Consider the following 21,731-nt stretch of genomic DNA (forward strand, 5'->3'; position numbering starts at 1 on the left):
CAAACTAACAAACAAACAAACGAAAACCGAGAATTGGGATGGGGCCGTCGCCTGCCGACCGCGGCGCAGGGCTTGCGCCTCGGCCTGCAACCGCGCGGGGGGGACCGGTAGTCAGAGCGAGGGGCCTCTCGGTGCCTGTGGCGTCTCACCTGCTTTATTTATAAATCTTGTCAAGTTTTTACGTGGTGACATGGCAGCGTTTAGGGATGCTGTGCCTCTTAGCCTGTCACTAATGGGTATAGCATTTCCCTATAGGCACCTCACTGGTTTATTCTTATTTATATTTGTTCTTATTTATATTTACTTACATGGGCATGTAGTGACAGGACGAGGGGGAATAGATATAAACTGGAAGAGGTCAGGTTTAGATTAAACATTAGGAAAGAGTTTTTCACTTTAAGGGCGGTAAGGCAGTGGAACAGGTTGCCCAGAGAGGTTGTTGAGGCCCCATCCCTGGAGGTGTTCAAGGCCAGGCTGGATGTGGCCTTGGGCAACCTGGTCTAGTGGGAGGTGTCCCTGCCCATGGCAGTGGGGTTGGAACTCAATGATCTTCAAGGTCCTTTCCAACCTAAACCATTCTATGATTCAGTGGCAGAAAATCAATTTTATAAGCAGGTATCATCTCAAAGGCATACTGGGCATGGAAATCTGGACAACTCTCCAGTACTGTGCAGAATTTGGGGGCTACGCCATGGTATCAGGGTGTAGCCCCTCTCTTTTCAGCCCAACCGCCTAACCTTCCTTCCAACTTGTGCAAAAATTGCTAAACTGCAAGAAAGAGCTGTGAGAAAATACCGAGTCTTGAGCTATGCAAGATAAGAAAGGTAAAATCGTTGAGATGGAATTAGCAGTTTAAAGACTCAAGAAGAAAAACGTAAGCATAAAAAGATGTAAAATCCTCTGAAAGGAAGACAGGAAGAGAAACACTAAGGACTGTTGCAAGAAGCAGTAGAGCCTAGTGGTCCTCCACATGATTGCAGCCTCAACCAAGACTCATAGTGTGTCCTACCAAAGGATTAGTGGCTCATTATTTCCAGCTGTTGTGCAAATTAGCCAATAATTAATTGCTTTATGTTTTTAAGCTGTGTGTATGCTGTTTGCAGACTCTTTTAATGCATAGTAATAGTTGCCTGAAGTGAAAGTGACTTGGACAGAGATAAGACCCAACTTCTTGCTGTGTTCTTTTTTAGGAGGAAAACACGTTTTCTGCTCTTGCATCTATCTAGCTGTGCTTATTACTGTGGGCATGCAAAACTTGGGTTTTCAGAACTTGATCTTCTAGTAGCATTATTTAGTAATAACAATCATGACGTGATAGTTAGTAAGGCTACAGTGTGCTTGAACATGGCATAATGAATTACAGTGGTTTCCTTAGAGGGAAGTCAAAAGACAAGCGGGTGGTTGAGGAACGCCAAATAGACTTAAAAAGGCAATGCAGACAAGGTAGCGTAAGCATGGTCTGTGTTGGATCTCTGCTCTTTTAGGGATTCCTGAAGGTGCAGTTTCTCCATGCCTTCATTTTAAAGGCTCTCACTGTCTGTAGGAGAAGGATGGAAACGTGTTGCAACCAAGATGACTGAGGGATTGGACCATCTCCCTTATGAGGAAAGGCTGAGAGAGCTGGGACTCTTTAGCCTGGAGAAGAGAAGGCTGAGGGGAGACCTTATTACTACTTACAAATATCTAAAGGGTGGGTTGAAGGAGGATGGAGCCAGACTCTTCTCGGTGATTCCCAGTGACAGAACGAGGGGCAATGGGTGCAAGTTGGAACATAGGAAGTTCCATTCCAACACACAGAAAAACTTCTTTACAGTTTGGGTGACAGAGCCCTGGCACAGGCTGCCCAGGGAGGTTGTGGAGTCCCCTTCTCTGGAGATTTTCAAAACCTGCCTGGATGCAGTCCTGAGTAATGTGCTGTAGGCAATCCTGCTTTAGCAGGGGAGTTGGACTGGATGATCTTTAGAGGTCCCTTCCAACTCTGAAAATTCTGTGATTCTGTGTTTAATTTATGTTCTCTGGTAATAAACTTAACTGACCCTATCTTATTTTACGCACTGCATGTGTAGCGATATTAAAAAGATAAGTGATGTTAGTGGTAACAGGAAGTTAGTTGCTAACTTAACCTAGGTTCTCGAGTACAGGATTTGGTATTTTCGTAAGTGATTAGCCTATCTGGTGCAGCTGTAATGGTAAAATTCACATGGATGCCTTTGATGGTTGTAGACCTTTGATGTGTACTTTAGCATTTCTCTGAGACATATTCTTATTAATCTGTCTGTGGATGCACACCATTGTGCCAAATGTGAAAATAAAGATTCTTCCTTCAAAAGTGAAGAACTGCCTGCTCCCTGGATAAAACTCAGCACAGGGCTTCTGTCTCCGTAAAGCCTGGATGTGACTTAACACCACTGTAATATTTACTGACAGCAAAATAAATTCACTAGAAGTCAGTCAGTTAAAAATAAAGAGTGATGTCATGCTCTGCCTATCACTTCCTATCACTGAGGATGGCACAAGGCTGTTCTTTTTATGTATAATGAAGCAGCAGCAGTACAAGACTTATATTCTGAAGAATCTTTTTTAGACTATAGCAAGAAGAAGAACTGAGATTAAAAAACTTTCTTTTTTTTGATAGTTTGGTACTTTACCAATGTGACCATGTTGATATTAAATACCAGTAAGCAAGAGCTTGAATTTTTTTTCCATATAAAGTATCTGCAAGTGTGATTATTAAAAAACATGTGTTGTTCCTCAAAGCACAAAACCTGTACGTATTCAGCTTATACAGTGTTACAAATGGGATGCATTTTGCTTAAAACAGGAGCCTGATTTTTTCCAGGGAATTTAAAAATAACAAAAGAAATAAATCAGTTCTCAAGTAGCTCTTTAAAAAAAACAACCAGCCCATGAGAAGAACACCGACTATCCAACTGAGTTCATGCATACCAGCAGCCTGTTCTCAACAGTGGACAGCATCAAACACATCAGAGAAAAACACTGTAACTCGCACAATATACGTGTGCCATAGGCTGCCATAATAGATCGCCTTTCAATCCTTTCAAACGTCTAAGAGGGAAATTTCTAAAACTACTGTGCACCTGGAAAATAAAATGTACCATCCTTTCAATCATTTGTTTCAGTTTTTCATTCCAGTGTTGATTTTATGTTGTTAGTTCTTCATTTTTCATTCTCAGCTAGTTCTGTAGCTGAATGGAAAATCAAAAATCAATTTTAGTAGTTAACAAGCATCAAAAGTCTGATTGATCTATTGAAAATTCTCTCTAGAGAAGGGAGAATAGGAATGTCTGGTGTTAACTTGTTTTGCTGTGAGGTACTACTAAGGTTTCTCTGCTGTCTTTACTCTTCAGAAAAGCAGGAATTGGAGTATTAATCCAGATGGGAAGGTAATCTCAGTGAAATAAGACTCTTTTTTTAGTAATGGATGCCCAACTTGAGAATTTTTGAGAGGAGGCAGGTGTGGTTTTCTACATGTTTTACAGTCTGGGAATGACCCAGAGATTGACAGCAGGGGAAAATTAGAAGTGCCCTTATACAGCAGCAGCATACAGGTTTTTGTTTGATTCTGTCCACATTTTGTACAACTGAAACCATTTTCCTCTTCTTATATTTTTGTGGCTGTTTGTTCATAATTTATGGCAGTCTGAAGGGATGCTCTAGCAAATTAATGTATAATTAGGATTCAGGGAACTGAGTCCTCTGTCCCGATTACTGCTTTCCCAGTAAATACAATGAGAGCATTGATCCATTTGTTCCTTATCTCATCAGCGTTAGGCAGAACCAGAGAACATAGCATTAGCAAGAATTGATTATGAGCCAAGCAAAAATGACTGTCCTGCGACTTTGGAAAGACAAACTCAAGATGGACATTTAGATCACTGTTGCCTTTCAGTGATTTCTGGTTGTTCTGTTACTTAATTCAATTTGTTTCTGTGTTACTGGTTTCAACTGATCCGTCTTTTACTGGCTCCTGAAGTATCTACAAATACATGGAAGGCTTTTGCTTAATTCCAGGCTGTGATCAGTGTTACTGAACACTTGCATCTTTTCAAGGCTAGGTGGCTGCAGTGCTTTATTTAAAGGAGTTTTTGTCGAGTCCTTACATGGATGAAGTTTATGGAGAATGCAGCAAGCTCACGTTTACAGGCTCACACACCAGCCCAGACAGGGCGCTAGCTGCTTGTCAGATAACATTAATTGCAAAGACATTACATTTAAATTCTCCTGATTGACTGTGGCTTGGTATACCTGATGTCATCTTCCATAATTTTCCTATCTGATTGTTATATCTCAATTAGCAGGTTACTTTGACTTGGAAATGCACAGTAGGAGCCAGCATATTTGAGACTGGGGCAGCCTGGTAGTGGAATTAATTAATTATAGCAATTACATGTGCATTTTTACTTCATTTTTGCTCATAGGGTTCAGTTCCTTGTGCTCAGTGGCGATACTAGTGGAGAGAACTGACACCCTAATTCTTTCTTGTAACCCTGGCTTCAGTTCATCCTTCTTGCCAGAGCAAGGGTATAGGAACTCTTCAGAGCAAGCAACGTCAGATAGTTGATCTGATTTAATAAAGAAAAGAAGTTCTGTAGTTTTTCTAAGCTGTATAATTTACTGATGGTTTAACTGGTCCCACAAAAAGCTACCACAAACACAGAGAGGAGAAACAAAAGGCAGATGATAGGAGGAGTATGAATACCTCGCACTGGTATTGATGCCAGGTTGGTTGGTTAGTTGGTTTGTGAGACGTTGCACTTTGCACCCAGATTATTTCACTCCAGCAGTCACAGGAACGACTGTACTGGCTCCAAGGAGGAGCATGTGAACCAGCAGTCAGAAGAAACTGAGTGTAATGGAGAGGTGGCTCATCTTGGGCTGGCTTTGCTGACGCACCAGAATCACCCAAGACAAACACCATCCCTTTGGGCCTGAAAAAAATGTGAACATTTATTCCTTGAAAAGTAAGAATTATGTGAGCTATATTAGAGGGTCTATATTTTGATGATAAATTGTCACGGAGAGCATTGTACATATAAATTGATGTAACTTCAGACCTTTGCACTTGTTCATTGGCATCCTTGTTATTCAACTTGCTGAACGAGCACAGATAATTCCCTATTCTCCAGTAAGGTTTTCCGTACCCAGCAGACACCTCCCATGAAGAATTGCTCTCAAAGAGAACAGTCATTTTCTTTAGATGCTTTGTACTGGAACAGGTCGCCCAGAGAGGCTGTTGAGGCCCCATCCCTGGAGGTGTTCAAGGCCAGGCTGGACGTGGCCTTGGGCAACCTGGTCTAGTGAGAGGTGTCCCTGCCCATGGCAGTGGGGTTGGAACTCGATGATCTTCAAGGTCCTTTCCAACCTAAACCATTCTATGATTCTATGATTCTATATCACAAAATTTACTCTGTTTAGTTTGAGTTTTTTTGCTTGAGGCATCACATCCACGTGGTAAGTTGATTTGGCTTTATAGTATATCAAATAATACTGTCTTCTTTTTGCATTTGTGTCTGCTGTGAATCAGTAACTACAAAAAAAATTCAGTGAATACTGACTATTGTTTTAAAAGTGTTGCTTGAATTTGAAGGATTAATTTATTCTCACAAATACAAATAAAGATGTCCAAAGACCAAAGCATTTCTTTGTAAACAGCAGGTTTAGTACAACTTCCACCAGTTCCATGGAATTTATCATCTGGGAAGGTGACCAAAGCATGTACTGATGGGACTGAGGTAAATTATGTGACTGAATGACCAGTAAGCCTGACCGAAAGGACTGAGATGATTGAAGTACATTGGGTGACCCACCAATCCACGATGACTAAGACATCATCTTTACAGTGTAGAAAAAAAGAGATGCATGTGGAAATCCTGCTTTCTATAGTGTTTGTTATTTGATGATCTGAATTTACTTACAGATCTGATCAGATCTGGGCTGATTTTGCCCTAAGAAGGACTACATTTCCTTATCTAATCAGTAAAGGTTTGTCTAAAGAAGCTGCTTTAAAGTCACAGAGTTCAGTTTAATGTGTTTGGGAATTTTATTTAGCTTTAACTGTTATTTTGAAATTTTCCAATTTAAATCATGTCATGCTGAAATCTCTTTCACGTCTGACTGAATGCTTCTGTGAAAATAGGGAAGAAGGAATCCAGTCAATCCTTCTGTACTGGGAGCCTCAGCTTAAGATAGTGACCCATGTCCACCTGCATATTGAAGCATACTATTTCCTATTTTATTTATTCCAACACTGCCATCAGCAATGCTAAAAGCAACACACAAAAATGGAACCCCTCTACTTATTGCTCCTAACAGGGATTTCTCAAACAAACTTTTGTCTATAGTCTAATTTCAAGTTAATAATTGGTAGCCTATTTGGGTTCAGGGAGGGGTGGAGAATTCAGAAAGAAAAAGATGATAGTACATGCAGCCTTATGTCACAAAACCTTGCTCTTCTCCAGGCTAAACAGACCCAGGTCTCTCAGCCTTTCCTCATAAGAAAGGTGCTCCATTCCCTTGATTATCTTTGTAGCCCTCCGCTGGACTCTGTCCAGTAGTTTCTTGTCTTTCTTGCACTGGTGCACCCAGAAGTGGACACAGTACTCCAGATGTGGCCTCACCAGGGCAGAGTAGAGGGGGAGGATGACCTCCCTCGACCTGCTGGCCATGCTCTTTTTAATGTACCCCAGGAGACCATTGGCCTTTTTGGCCACAAGGGCACATTGCTGGCTCATGGTTAACTTGTCCACTAGGACTCCCAGGTCTCTCTCTGCAGAGCAGATTTCCAGCGGGTTAACCCCTAACCTGTACGGGTGCATGGAGTTATTCCTTCCTAGGTGCAGGACGCTACACTTGCCCCTATTGAACTTCATCGGGTTCCGCTCTGCCCAACTCTCCGGCCTGTCCAGGTCTCGCTGAATGGCAGCACAGCCTCCTGGTGTGTCAGCCAGTCCTCCCAGTTTTGTGTCATCAGCAAACTTGCTGAGGGTACACTCTGTGCCTTCATCCAGGTCATTGATGAATATATTGAACAGGACTGGATCCAGTACTGACCCCTGGAGAACACTGCTGTTTTCTTTCATGAAATATAAAACTATATGTGCTGGTAAGATGGTATTCTACTATAATGTAACATTTTTCCCTCCCCAAAGGAGATATATATATATGTTTTTAAGTTGTGATTGTGCATAAATATTTAAAGGGGCGTGATGCATTTTGTATGCCAAACTTTCTAACTTAGTTCTATTATATGTGAGTTGATGTATCATGGGACTGAATTTACATGCTTCTATAAGTAATTGCAGAACCAGTGTTATTTATTCCATTTACACTTTAATTGCAGCCTTCTATAATTTGCAAACTGTGTATTTGCGAGCACAGCTTACATGAAAAACTGAAGTCTGTTTTATTTACCTACAGGAAGCCAAATTTTGTGCAGAACAGGAAAGCCAAAATAGCATCAGTGAACACTTCTAAACCCATTTTGTATATATGAGTAAGATAAGTCTTAAGAAGCTGAAGAAGTTATAGTGCAGTTTAATAGCTCAGTGGCGTAATCAGTGTTATGCTGGTTAAGTAGCATTTGAGTCCCTGTCCTATACCTGTATTTTTCTAGATCTACAGTAGCTAAAAATCTACCTGGCACACAAAAAGGATGTTTTTGGGAAGACTAACACATCTTTCCTGGCTGCTTCCACAAGCCATTTCTACCGATTTTGAGTCTTCCCCTTTTCAAGAAGCAAACGCATCTACACTAATGGTAGAAGAGTCTTCTATTAGGGGAAGCTACCAGACTGTAGAGCAATGAAAATGTCACCATAGGATTACAACCTACAACCTTTAAGTAAAAGCCTTGAAGTAAAGCAGAATGTATAACATTGTATTACCAAAAGATAAACTACAGAGCATGATTTGAGAAATACATCATATTAATTGAGCATTTAGTCCAAGAAACAAATGACAAACCATCATCTAATTTTTCTAAGATGTATAGTCACCAATAGAGTTATGATAGTCAAGTCTTGCTGACTGAAACTCAAACTTTCCTTAAATTTGTGATTGCATTCATTTCCCCCCCCTGTATTTTAAATAGTAACTGTTTAGGGGCTGACCTTAAAACATATACAACATATAAAGTCTCATTGCCTTCAGTAACATTTATGTATAACAGGAAAAATAGGAATGAAAATAATAGGAAAAACCCAAGGCTCTAGGTAAAAATCTACATTTGAAATGGATCAAAACTTCTCAGGCTTGAGGTGTGATCCAGTGGGGGTCAGGAAGGAAATTTCTGAGTGAAGATTTTCATAACTATCTACTGTTATCTACTACATGGGTTTTGTTTGTTTGTTTGTTCTGCATCTTAGTCTAAAATATCTTGTGGAAGCCATTATTGGAGACACTGGTTTAGAAAACATGTGTTCATATTGCTGATCAGGTGAAAGCAGACTTATTCTCTATTTGCTTCATTTACCATATAAGATGATGTCCTGTTTGATTTAGGAATAAACCAGTGTGGATTATTGCAACATATTGCAGAAAAATGCCTTTTGTAACATGGGTAATGTCCACTACAAAGGATGTGGTCTACACCTAGTGCAGTAGGACCTATTAATGTATGTAAAGAATGTCCTTGCTTTAATTAGTTCACAGAGGAGGATATAGTTAAGAAAAATAATGCTGTATTGTTTTATTCAATTTTGCATTACTCCTAAATAGTATACTCTATGTACAGTAATACAGAAAATGAATTACACCCCTAATAGAGGTCTTCTGAGCCTTTTCATTTTCATTTGTAGGTATCATCATTTACCTGACAGCTTACATATACAAATTGTATTGGTAGAGAATGCATTAGAGAAACAAGAAAGGGTTTCAATGATACCAACACGTGACTACCAGTTTTAGAGTTCAACTGGAAATTATTACTGAAGTTAGAGAGCCCTTTTGTGTGTCTCTTCTTTCCACAGCATCAAAAATCTGGGGGCAGCATGTGGGACACAGATGAATTTTGGACAATCACATTTACTAATTATATATAGAGATACAGTATCTAAATATGTAAGTGTCAGGTTGCTCTGGGGGCTACTAAAATAGACCATTAAAGAGGTCCCAAAATATTTTAAAAAGTACTACCTCTATGTACTGAAATTTCATTTTATATTGTGTAATAAGGGCATGATTAAGCTTCAAAGCTCCAGTGTAATAACTCAGACTTACTGAGACTCCTTGAAGGCAGAGTTCTTTCTTTATGTAAGATGTCTTCAGGATCAAGGTGAAGCTACCACACTTTCCCATATACATAATGTAATGCAAAAACGGTGTTCTCAAGCATCAGTGCAGGAACTCTATATGGATTACCATACTTTTTGGCTAGAAAATTAATGCTGAAAATAGTCAAGATTTCTTTAGTTGATAAACAGTTTGTCAGAATGACTCATATTTTTCTAAAATGGATTAAGGAATTTAATTCTCCACAGAAGGCTATAATGATGAGTGATAACAAATGGTAAATTTCACATGGACAGCACTGCTAGAACCTGTTTCCAGTAAGTTACTGACAAAAAGTTACTGAGCACTTTTGTGTGGGACCAGGCCTCAGCATCTAAGAGCTGCTCTGAGGTGAGGTTCTCTGCTGTGCCTGCAAGTAGCAGGACTCTCAGCCTGTGGATGATGGAGACTTTAAATAACTCCATACACTGAGTTACTTCAGAGGAAATGTCTGTTGATGGCCTGTCTGAACTATGGCAGCCAAGCTTCCCTTGCCAGAAGTACTGCCAGACTCTCTTCAACAGTTTGTGACATGGGCCAGCTTTGCCCAGGCACAAAATCTCTCATAAGACTGTTGAAAGGATCCCTGCAGGGCATCTCTCTTTGCTGCACGAGGAATTTCACCTCTCGCCCCACCAAGAACTGAGATTTTTAGATTTCTGCAAGCTGCTCCTGCACACTTTTACCCTTTGTTCAGACAACGGAGGGAGCATGAGAAGTTACTTGTTGTTCTTTAATAACTTAATCAAAATGTGAGTGATCTTGTAATGGTTAATTGCTACGATGATGTGGTGTTTTCTTTTTCTTACACCCCTGTGGATGTACCATACTCCGTCTTTGGGCACGGGGCAGAGAAGCAGAGCTACAGCCTGTTCACAGGGTAGACAGAAGAACATCAATCTCAGAATCTGTTCTCTCTCTCTCTTCCAGTGCTGAAACGTGGTGTACCAGTGATCTCCACTAGCTGACTGCAGCATACTCTGCATGGATGTTCTCATAAAATGCACTTTTTACAGTTTGGATTGTTGCAGATACCAGTAAGGAAGCAAGGTATATTTTTCTCTTTTTAATGAATGGATGATGTTGACAATTGCCTTTTTATTTCTATTGTTTCACATGTATTTCGGGCCCTTCCATCATTTCCTAATAGAGATTAGAAAATGGAGTGTAAAGTAACACTGCAATTTTTAAAACAGTAGTTGCACCTTTTGCTAAAATTAAATCTTTTTTTTTCATATGTGTTTTGTCTTCCTAAGGCATAAATGAATAAGGTGCTTTTTTTGTAGTACAGTGTATAAACTGAAAATACAGAGTAAAAGACTAAAGTATAGTAAGTAAATGTATAAATACAAGCTATTATGAAGAATATGAAAAACTATGCAAGTGTGTTCCTTGTTTCCTAATAATAAACTCTGAAAGGTTTAAATGTTAATACTTTTTACAACTTAGCATTTTATTAATGAATTACTTGTGTTTGCCAGAGAGGATTATACTTATCTTTTCTTTATTGCTCCCGTAGACTGGGAATTGAATGGCAACAATATTTGTTTTAATGCTACAGTTTTAGCCAGTGTTTCTGATTTTGCAGGTTGTTTCCAGTGGGAGAATCAGATGATGGCTTCAACGACTTTTCTGAAAGAATCTTGCTCATTTGAATCCTGTTCCTTGCAAGCAATATACATAAATCCCCCCCTTTTTTTTTTCTGAACACAGCAGGAAACAGGAGATAGTTTCCACGCTCAGAGTTTCAGGCCCCCAACAGACAACATTCACACACACACACACACTATCGTATGCTTTTGTTGCTTTTATGGATGGGAGGGCCTGTTGTCATCTATAGCCCCTGCTGTCACAAGCCAAATGTTTCATTTAATAACTTCCATAAACTGTCTTCCTCCCTGCTGTTTTTTGTCTCTTCCTCTCAGCTGTACAGAGCTACTCCCCAGACAACTCTCAACCCGCGTGGCTTCAGACCAGATTGTTCAACTTCCACTCCAGGCTTGTCATTCTGGTGAATGATTTGAGCAATGGCTTCTATGGTTTCAAGTGAAAAAAAAAAAAAAATGGTATTTGACTGTAGCTGGAATGGTTTTAGGTTATCACTCCTACTAACCTTAAATAGGATTTAGACTTTTTTATAAATCAAAGATAACATCTCTTGAAAGTTTGATGCAGTCTGCCTTTTAGCGCCGGTTGTGCCGTTATGACTTGCTGTCTATCTGAGCAGACAATGTGCAAAAGGTGCCTGGTTCCCAGAGTGGAATCCATCGTCCTGACATGACTTTCAAGCATCTTTTTGTGTGCTTAACAGGAGCAATTTAAGGCTGCAGTCTAATAGGGCATTGTCTCTAAATGAGAATTCTTCTTCTGCTAGGAGCCACCTCTCAACCCCCTTGCAAGAAGGGCTCCTCTGGGTGCATGGTAAGCGAGCTCAACTCACTGCCTGTGCAGAAAAACATTCACTTTTTTTTTTTTTTTTTTAATAAGAGTTTTCTACCTGAAAACACAAAGCAACTTATAAATTGGTTATCTATACTACCAAATACAATAGGTCAAGGAGTAGTCTTTGGCCCTCAGGTCAGTTAGCACACAAAGTCCACATCAATACGTATAAATCTTTATTACCCCTTTCTGTCCATAGTGTCACATACTGTCCCACAGCTGATAGTTACTGCAGTCACATTCAGATGATGTTAGTACCTGTGTAAGCACTCCTCTGTTTCAATTTGGTGAGGTTATCCTAAAAACTGCTGAAGATATAACAGCATAGCTATATGCTGTGATACCATCTTTGCCATTGATCAGTACTCAGCAAAACAAAGTGTGCTGATAAAGTAGCTTTTTTTTTTTTTGCCTCGGGTATAATTGCAATTTCAGTACCATTTTTTTGTAACAGCTATGCTAAATTATTATAATTGGAGGGTTTTTTTGCAATCCTGAACAAGATATCTATGTCAGCAAAAGATTTTAAATTTAAATCAGGACTCAGACTTGTCTGCATCCTAGTCAGGTCATATGTTCAATTCCTTTTTAATAACAAAAGCATGAACCTTAAAAAGTGGAATCACAAGAGTAGAACCTATATTTTCCCACTTGGGGTTACTCAAAAGCCATACTGCCTTTCTACTTCTTTGACACTTAGGTGGCTCTTAGTACAGTCCTTGCAATTTCTGTTTGTTCAATTTTATAGAAACCTAGAGGTACAAGGTTACTTTTATGCACTTTTTACATGGTGACAAATACAGGCACAGCTGTGAAATTCCGAGAACCATCTATAACAAAGGATTCAGGGGCCTAAATGGGACTTAGGGGGAACGTAGGTAACTCCAGAATCGTGACCCTGAAAGCTACCACTCAACTGCTACTTAATATTTAATTCTATTATTTTTCAGATACCCCTCATTTAAGAGGGTGAGTAAGTAGCATAGCACTTACTCATGTCATCCTCAACTAGAATCATAATCCACATAGTGGCTGAGGGATTTCAAGACTTTAGTATCTAAGGTAGAGATGTTATGTCTCCTATTTTATCAATGAAGAGAGGAGGACTTTGAACTGATGTACTAAGGATCTTCCTCTTACTGACTATATGAAATGTCTACATTAAACAGACTGAACAATCTCTTATATCTTAGCTTTGGGGACTAAGACTGCCTTCCTCTAGCGTGCATGATGCATCAGAAATTGCAGATTCCTCTTTTCTATGTTTAGGTGACTGTTCTTCATCATGCCATTGTCATTCATCTTTTATGTGCCAACCTACTGGGGTTTCCATGTCCTCTGATCCCTCTAGAATAAGCCATGTTTAGGTCTTTCAGATGTGTGCTCAGAAGGCAGATCCAGAACCTGAATCCTAAAAAATTTATTTATTCACTTTCTGGAAGAGAAAGTCCTGAACTGGGGATCTTAAGTAAAGGAACTTTACTTTGCTTAACTTTACTTAACTTACTTTGCTAACTCCAAAATGGGAAGTATTTCCTATATGTTCTTGTATTCAGTATTTTCTATTGGAAAACTCTAGGTTGATTTTCTGCGACCTAGATGGGTAGTGGAAGGACTGTGTCTCCAAAGCTTTGTCCACTTTTCTTGACTATGTTCGACTAGCTGATACAAGATACTGCTTCTCCATTTGCCAGTATTTGTTGACTTAAAGAGAATTCATTAGGATTGTTCTGATTTTGAGGTTTAAGTGCCATGTGTACAGGTGTCTTTGTCCAAAATGAGCTCGACAGACTTCATCTGAACTCCAGATAGATGTCAGCTGTCAGTCTGTGAATCCATCAAATATTTCCTTAAAGGCTTGGTTTGTTGTTGTTGGTGGTGTTTTGTTTTGGGTTTTTTGTTGGGTTTGTTTGTTTTTTTTGTTACAGCATCTCTGATTTTTTGTAGTGATGATGCATATTGTGTTCAGGACTAGTGTGCCTCTTAAAAATCCTTGAATTATGGACTGAACTGTACATAGTGGAAATTCAGCTCCAAATACATACCTATTCCTACATATACCGGATGGAGTAACATTTAGTATACCTAAATCTTATCTCAAGTCTTATGCCATATGGAGTAAGCAGTCTATCTAGTATTTGGTGCACAGAGCACTGTTTCTTGCCTTTCATCATGAGCCAAATGGCAGAAGATATTATGGACCACTATGCATTTAGCCTAACCAGTCCAACAAATTGTCGAGGAAGCAAGCATGGACCCTTCAGAGAACTGTGCCCGAATTTCTCATTTGTGGGGCAACTATGCAGAGATATGCTAGAGTGGCTTTTGCAGTATTCAGACACTTCCATGGATGTATTTAAAAGCCATCTAGATAAGGTGCTCAGGGACATGGTTTGGAAGTGGGCCTGGGAGAGTTAGATAATGGTTGGACTTGATTATCTTAAAGGCCTTTTCCAGCCATAATGATTCTATGATTCTATGGCTAGGTGATGACGAGAATGAAAACAGACAAAACGTATGTACTGACAAACTTGCACAAAAGGATATATATTACACCCAGCATGCTCCTTATTCCTACTGGCATTTCCACAACATGCAAAATAAGCTAATTCACATACATGTGTGTCCTAGTTCCGGCAGGGATTGCGTTAATTTCCCCCAGGAGCCGGCAGGGGCAAGGATTCCATCCCACCTGACCCATGCCCGGGCTATAAGAGGAGCTAGCCAGGGAGAGGAGAGCAGTCGCCACTTGGGGGTGGGCTGCGGCGGTGTGGGCCCGGGCAGTACTGTAATTGCATCTTTATATCCCTTTATCGGTGTTATTGTTTGTTTGTTTTTTTCCTCTTCCCTTTTGCTGTTCTGTTAAATTGCACTATTTCAACCCATGAGTTTTGCCTTTTTCTGTTGATTTTTCTCCATGGCTGTGGGAGTTGAGCAAGTGGCCGTGTGGTTCTTTGTTGCTGGCTGAGGCCAAACCATGACAATGTGGAACTTGCATTCAACTTCTATCACCAGTTTCCTGATTTAAGTTTCCATCCTATTAGAAGAGCAGATATCTGTTAGGAGACTAGCTACTCCAGATTTCTACTGTTCCTTAACTAAAGAGTTAAGTATTGGAAACACAACCTGTGAGGGTTGAGGCATGCTGTGTTAGGTGAATCTTTGGCCTGACCTAGTACAGCCATGATTCTGCCACCAGTATGATTACGAAAGCTCTTCCCCCATTGATTTAACAGCACCAGTCATGCACACAGGAAATAGTTGGCTTTACGAGACTAAGGGTTCCAAACTTCAGTTCTCACCCGCTCAAACAGGTCCATGTCCCTCTTATGTTGGGGGGTCCAGAGCTTGATTCAATATTCCAGGTGTGATCTCATGAGAGCGGAATAGAGGAGCAGAATCACCTCCTTCAACCTTCCGGCCACACTTCTTTTGATGCAGCCCAGGATACAGTTGGCCTTCTGGCATGTGAGTGCATATTACCAGGTCATGCTGAGTTTCCCATCAGCCAACACCCCCAAGTCCTTCTCCTCAGGACTGCTCTCAATCCATTCTTCACCCAGCCTGTATTTGTGCATGGGATTGCACCAGGAAATCTTGGTGTACATAGTGACTTTGTTCTTAATGAACATTCTGGACTGTGGCATAATTTCTGCTGAATTAGATATTCAGCTTCAGGTCATTTGGATGCCATTTCAGGCTCCAGAGCTTGATTGCAGTAAGGTCCTTTGTGTAGCTGCTGCTTTTTTCCTCGTGAAAGGGAGCCAGCAGCAAGGGGCTTGGACAAAACTTTATGTTACTCATCATTCAGGCTTTTGAAGGCAGCACAGTGAGGTCAGCTCTGCCAGCTTTAATCATGGAAGGGATGAGGACCCTCTAATAGAAAGTCCTTTGGCTCTGCAGAGAGACTAAGCTCAGTAAGTTACTTATATGAGCTCTTTTCTTCCTCAGTTTCTAATATCTGCATCCTCCCTCTTGTTCTTAACAGGGAGAGGATTGGTTGTCTAATTGTCCCAGAATTAAAAGTGCAGCAAACATTCAGTCATTCTTTGAGATCTTTGCTATCTCCATGCTAATTTCCATTGTAGGAATGTAAGAAAAAAGCTGAAGGAAGAGTAATCTGAAGAGGCTGTGGTTCCCAAGGTACACTGGTTTTGAAAACAAAGGCATGCAAAATGGTCTACACTGAGGCCTACGCTTTCATTAGCAAAGTGGCAGTGCCGAGGCTTGCACCATGCTCAGTGAAGCACTATATATACAAGCTTATCTGTCACAGTGGAAAAAGCATTGCAGGAGTGCACGGTCTCTCTCCCTCTTCCTGACCATTTTCCCCAAGGCTCTACCCCTGCTCTTTCTTCACCAGCCATTCTGTGATCCCTTTCCTCAGGTTGTGGAACATCTCGTGCATCAGAGCGTCCAGCCCCTCTTGCAGCAGCCACATGCTAAATGGAGCAACTACGTTTTCAGAGTGCTGGCAGTAAAATATCTTTGGTTGGTGTTAGAAATACACTTCCTTCTTCACAGAAATAAAAGCTGTGGATTGTCACATCTAACGTGCCAGACTATTTTGATTTCAACAGTTCAGAAGTGGAGAATGATTTTGTTTAAAGCAGCCTCAGGCTGAGCCATGCTCAGCTGTTCTTTGGGAGCAGGGGGGATCTGGAAAAGGAAGATGAATAAAAAAATTGTTAACTTTCAGTGGCCAGCAATGTACCTGCCAACAGCACTATACGGGTTGCTTACAGAACTGTTTTATTTCTTGTCTAACCTCAACTTCCTTTTTTCCTTTCTGTAGTGTTAAGTGCTGCATCCAGAGCTGTATTCAGAACAATGTGCACGGCAGAGGAAGCATTGCAAGGTTCAAAACAGGACCTTATGCCCCTGCTACCCGTCAGGAAGCTTCCTTCCTCCTGTAGGGAATGTCACCTCATCTGACTAAACCTGTTCCAAATGAAAGAACCAGGTCAAAGCAGTAACCTAGACAACTCCAATATTATAGCTAACACTACTATTTATATATTGACTTCTGAGAAGGGAATAGTTACTCCCTTACCTGTTTTAATTTTCTGTTGCCCACTGGGCTGCTTCTAAGCAGGTGCTGTCATGCAATTGGTGTTTGTCAGCTCCACCAATAAGCAGAAAACCCGAGGCACTTATGGGTTTTTTTCTAGCTCCAGTTGCAAGGTTAGAGAATGGGATTGCAGATATTACTTTTTCTTCCTTTTTTTAAATGTTGGCTCATTATTCTGTTCGCTTGCTTTAGATGCTTGTGGTACTGCCATGTGATCTGGAAAATGCTCAGCTGAGCACACGGCTCAGAACTTAGTGTAGTGTTTGATATTTTTACGGTTTTAATCAAAACAGTGGTGCTTGGTATACTTTAAAATGTTACCAGGATTTGGCTGTGTTTATCCAGCTAATTTTCAGAACGTTGAGATAACGTGCACCTGTACAGCAGGTTTACCTTCAGCTTTGCGAATCAGGAAGAGCACTCTAAGAAGAAATAATGGGTTAAGTACGGATGAGTTGTCAAGAGAGTCTGAGAACAGAAGGTTTACAGAATCATTGATTGCACACAAACAGAAATTGCTATAACTTGTGGTTATGTGGGAAACTCACCATAAGTCACCATAAGATTCAGAATCTTGCAAATCCATGCCGGGATATGAACTGAAGAAGTTTTCAGTGTGGATAGCTGAGTGATACACGATCCTGAGATAGTAGTGACTGGTTATCATTTCAGATGTTTTCAAAAAACTAGAAGGAAAAAACACTTCCTAGCGTATCTGGAACCACTAGGCACCGTAGTGTTCTTAGAGGTTCTGGTGATAGGAACTTTGAATTTACTTTTCCTTTATGGTGTCAGGAGGAGTAAAATAAAATTCTGTATCTATGTTTGACAACAGTCTCAGTTTTAAGTTCAACCCAGCTGTATCCCGAGGCTGAAACATGGCCATGTTTTGGCAGCAGGGAAGACTGCCATATGTTGCAGTGATAAAGAAATTACACTGATGCCAATCTCTGAAGTCAGACTTACAAAAAATATTTAAGGGATTATATTTGTAGCAATATAAGCTTTAATATAGAGAGAATAAAAGAACCTGATAAGTCTACATTTAAGGATAATTTTTGTCTCTTTAACAGTCACATGCTTTGTAAATGCCACAAGCCACAATTCCCTATTGTTCTTGAGAGAAGTTGTATATAACACATAAATCCATTGCATTTCCCTGTTACACAGAATTGCTTGCTGTCTAGCTCCCAGCTTCCAATAACCATAGGACAATTCCATTCTTTGAGTAAGTTCTTACTTATTGACTGGCTTTTAGTGAGCACATACGGGAAATCGATAAGATTCTTTTTTTAGCAGTCATTCAGTCAGGCCTCTCAATGAGAGCACGAATGTGGAGACCCTGAATGTGGCTGGCAGCAACATGACATACACTTTCTTTTTTTAAGGTCAGTATAGGCCATTGGTTTGTAGCTCTCATGGGTGACTTCCAATGCTTTTAAAATCATCAATTAGTTTGGTTTAGTGCCAGCGGTATGCCAAGGATCTTTGAACACAAAAGACTTTGTATTCTTGAGATGCATAAAATAAAATCTATTGTAGGATCTATTCATACAATGTGGTAGTCCCAAACCACATCTACTGCCACTCAATGCAGAACAAAATATCCAATACAAAACACTGATCTCAATCATAAACCTTCTGTTTTCTATTGTAAACACTGAACTTGCTGTTCCTCATTGCTGCAGGAGGACTGCTACAGATCCATAAAGCTAACTATTTGAGCAGTTTTAAATTCACTCCATTTACCAGTATCCTGAGACACATCTGTGAGATTGCTAATAAGCTGCTGAGGACAATGGATTCCACCAGTATCTTCTCGTTTTCACCATTTATGTCCTTGAGCTCTTGAAAGAAATTATCCAGAGATGCAATAAATTTGTTTTGAAGCAGAAGTTTTACTGCTGACTAGGTCCATAGGCAAACATTTTCTTGCTCAGCAGCGATGGTGGTCTTCAAACTTCCATTTTTTGACAGTATACCAGCTAAGTTCTTCTGTATCTCCTGTGCCAACAGGTCAAGCTGGCTTCGCAGTGAGGACACTAATTCATTTGCGTTCTTTGTATATACAAGCCTTGCCATTTCCAGTTCTTCTCTAAAATTCTCACAGTATTTTGCAGCTGAGAAAAAACAGTCTGCTTCTTCCTGTAATTTTTTTCAGAGTGTGAGAGAGATCTCCTAAGAAGATATTAATTTCTTTTTATGGCCCTCCATCTCATCAGCCACAGCAGAACATTTCCTTGGGTTATTCTGAAGCTGACAGTTTAGTTCCAGGACAATTTCCACCATTTCTGTCAAGATATTTAATGCTTTTCCTAATCCACATATATGTTCCTTGGTCAACCTCAACAGCTCAGCTTTACTAGCAAACAGCAGAGTCTCATTTTGGCATAGTTTTTCAGACATAAAAGAAAGTTCAGTGGTCAGGAATTTTTTAACACAGGCAAAAGACAATGTTACAGCTAATGCAAATATATTAGCTGCTGAACAACTGGTGGATAGGCCACCTATAAAATATGCATAAGATGTCAACATCTGTTGCTGCTTCAGACTGTTCTTGCTAACTGAATCTGGTGTTTTATTGAACAGAACATTCATTTCTCCTGCAAATGTATTTGGATGATAGCATTGTGTTGATCAACAGCCGCCTTATGATCTGGTTTTGCATAGATACATCTATTGTATTTACAGTACTAACCAAATGGCTAGGTGTGCCATGAAGTTTTTATTTGGTGTTTTCCAAAACTGAAAACACGTATTCTTTCTCAGCCAGAGGAACCTTGGTTTCTAGCAGATCTGCCTGTGTTTGTTTCAGTTCTTTTTCCTTGATGTGCAGATCTGTTCTTGTTGTTAAAGCTTCACTTTTATTAATTGTGAATGGTTTAGTGATTGTTTTCATTCCTCCTGTGGCGCTGATTATGTCAATCTGCAACTTGTTCTTCCTGAACTGTCAGCTTTCCTTTAAGGGCTTCATGAATTTTCAATCACAATATAGACTCCATTTTACTCTCCTGCAGCAGCAAGATCTCCTTTTAGATGCTCAGTCTCTTCAGTATCTTCCTTAATAATAGCTCCTTTTGGCAGCTACTTCAGGCTTCATTATGCTCTTTGCTCTGTGAGCATACTTCAGCGTACTCGGTGTTTCCTCAAGATTTATAGATGTGTGAGAAACTGTGATAAGTATTGATGTTCTTGGTTGTTCTCCAAGAGAGTCTTGAAGGATTCTTGTAAGTTAAGGTTCTCTGTGTCTCCTTCCACAAGAGCAGTAATAACTCTTTCTCCAGTCAGAACAGACTACTTTGTATTTGCAGCTTCACAAACTCTTTTATCAATTGCCCCCAATCAAAGTGTTTCCACTTCCTGCAAAAAACAACCAAGTTTATCTTCCCAGTCCTAACAAACTTCTGTACATCTGTTCTGGTTTCTTTCATACGGATGGTAATCAAAAACACAGACTAGGATCAACTGGAATATATATTTGTGTAAGTAGCTGCAGTAGTTCTTTTTGCTGCACCACTTTCCAAGATTTGGTCTGCTTCCTTTTTGTCATGTACAGGTATTTCTTCCAAGCCTTTCACATTTAACACCTGTCTTGTTTATGGGATCATCAAACATTTGCAGTCTTTCTCCAACATTGGGAATAGGATTCAGAAGGTCAAAAAGCTCTCCATTATAGATTTCCAGAAGAGAGACTTTTGCAAAAAGATTCAGTATCAATCACTGTGACTTCTTCTAATATTTGATACTACGTATTATACCTGGTAGCAAATCCTCTTCCCAAGTATGTTCTTCATTTGGGCTCCCCTTAAATTGTGAAGGTCTTTCCAATACCAGTTTGGCCATAAATGATTACTGTATGATTTTACCCATAATAACATAATCTAAAATGTGACACACAACACTCCTGTATGTATCAGTTGTCTGTGACTCCTCCAGTGTAGACCCGAACTTCTTTTCTTGCTTGATCACAGTCTACAAAAGCGTAGGCATCCTGAGGCATGAAAAGGCCTCCACCACACCATCACCTGAATGTTCTTGCCCTTCGCGTTCTTCATGTAGCCACTTACCCGGAAGCTCAAGGAAGCCATGCTGGGCCTCAGGGCCAATCTGCCAGGGAAAAAGGCAAAGCACTGACTGTCCCCTCAATGCTTTTGCAGCCCCTCAAGCTCCAGCCAACTGCCCGCTGCGCACATGCTGCTCACCTCAGCCACTGGCACTGCGCCTCCTACAACTCCGCACTCCGATTCCTGCCAAGTTTCTACTTACAGGGGCTCACAAGTGTGTAAGTATAGGGAGACGCTGCTCGTCACTTACCTTTTCATGTCTACACTGTGTAGTGCAGCAAGGTTTAAGCTAACATTATTAAGCTGATCAAAATAGCCCTTGGGAATAAAGGCACTGTAGCGACAGTGGTTTTGTGTTGTACATGAGTTAATGGGCCCTGATACAAAGCAGTGGCCCTGTCTTTACTACTAATTTTTGAAACAGAAATGGGCCTCTCCCTAGTATTGCACTGCATCGGTACCAACCTGCTTGAAACTTGACTTGGAGAAGCTTTGCATCACTACACAAAAGGCACCATATACTGCATCTGGTGCTGTGCACTCTCTGAACTGACTTTCCAGTTTTTATGGTCTGCTCTGCAGATGCGAAAACGTGGCATTTCTAGATGCCTTTCCTGCACACCTTAAAGCAGAGCAACTCATCTGTCAGTATGCTTAACTACAGACCCACACTCTGAAAAGTGTTTTAGGGAATTGTCATCTGAAAAAGGCTTGAACTCCTTTGATGTGACATGTATGTAAAATTTAATATGGAGGTATTTTGGAGATGGAGGCAGAGATTTTTGGGATCTACTGGTTTTGTATTAACTGTACAGATCAGAAAACAGGAACTGACTCCTAAGAAAGTCCAGTAGCAAGATGTGGAC

The 21,731-nt window shown here is 40.3% G+C and overlaps 1 protein-coding gene and 1 pseudogene across 1 annotated transcript in view; both read right to left on the reverse strand.

The window, feature by feature from the left end:
• The window catches only part of NDUFAF4 (NADH dehydrogenase (ubiquinone) complex I, assembly factor 4), a 20,885-nt gene extending 3,498 nt beyond the window's left edge, over window positions 1–17,387 (reverse strand). The window contains exon 1 of the mRNA XM_009889018.1: window positions 17,350–17,387. Within this exon, the coding sequence (XP_009887320.1) occupies window positions 17,350–17,387 (38 nt within the window). The remainder of the gene's footprint in view (window positions 1–17,349) is intronic.
• Window positions 17,388–18,497: 1,110 nt separating this feature from the next.
• Window positions 18,498–21,123, reverse strand: LOC104289978 (annotated as a pseudogene).
• Window positions 21,124–21,731: the final 608 nt, after the last annotated feature.

This window comes from Charadrius vociferus, unplaced genomic scaffold (assembly GCF_000708025.1).
Source record: "Charadrius vociferus isolate BGI_N301 unplaced genomic scaffold, ASM70802v2 scaffold166, whole genome shotgun sequence".
Classification (NCBI taxonomy): domain Eukaryota; kingdom Metazoa; phylum Chordata; class Aves; order Charadriiformes; family Charadriidae; genus Charadrius; species Charadrius vociferus.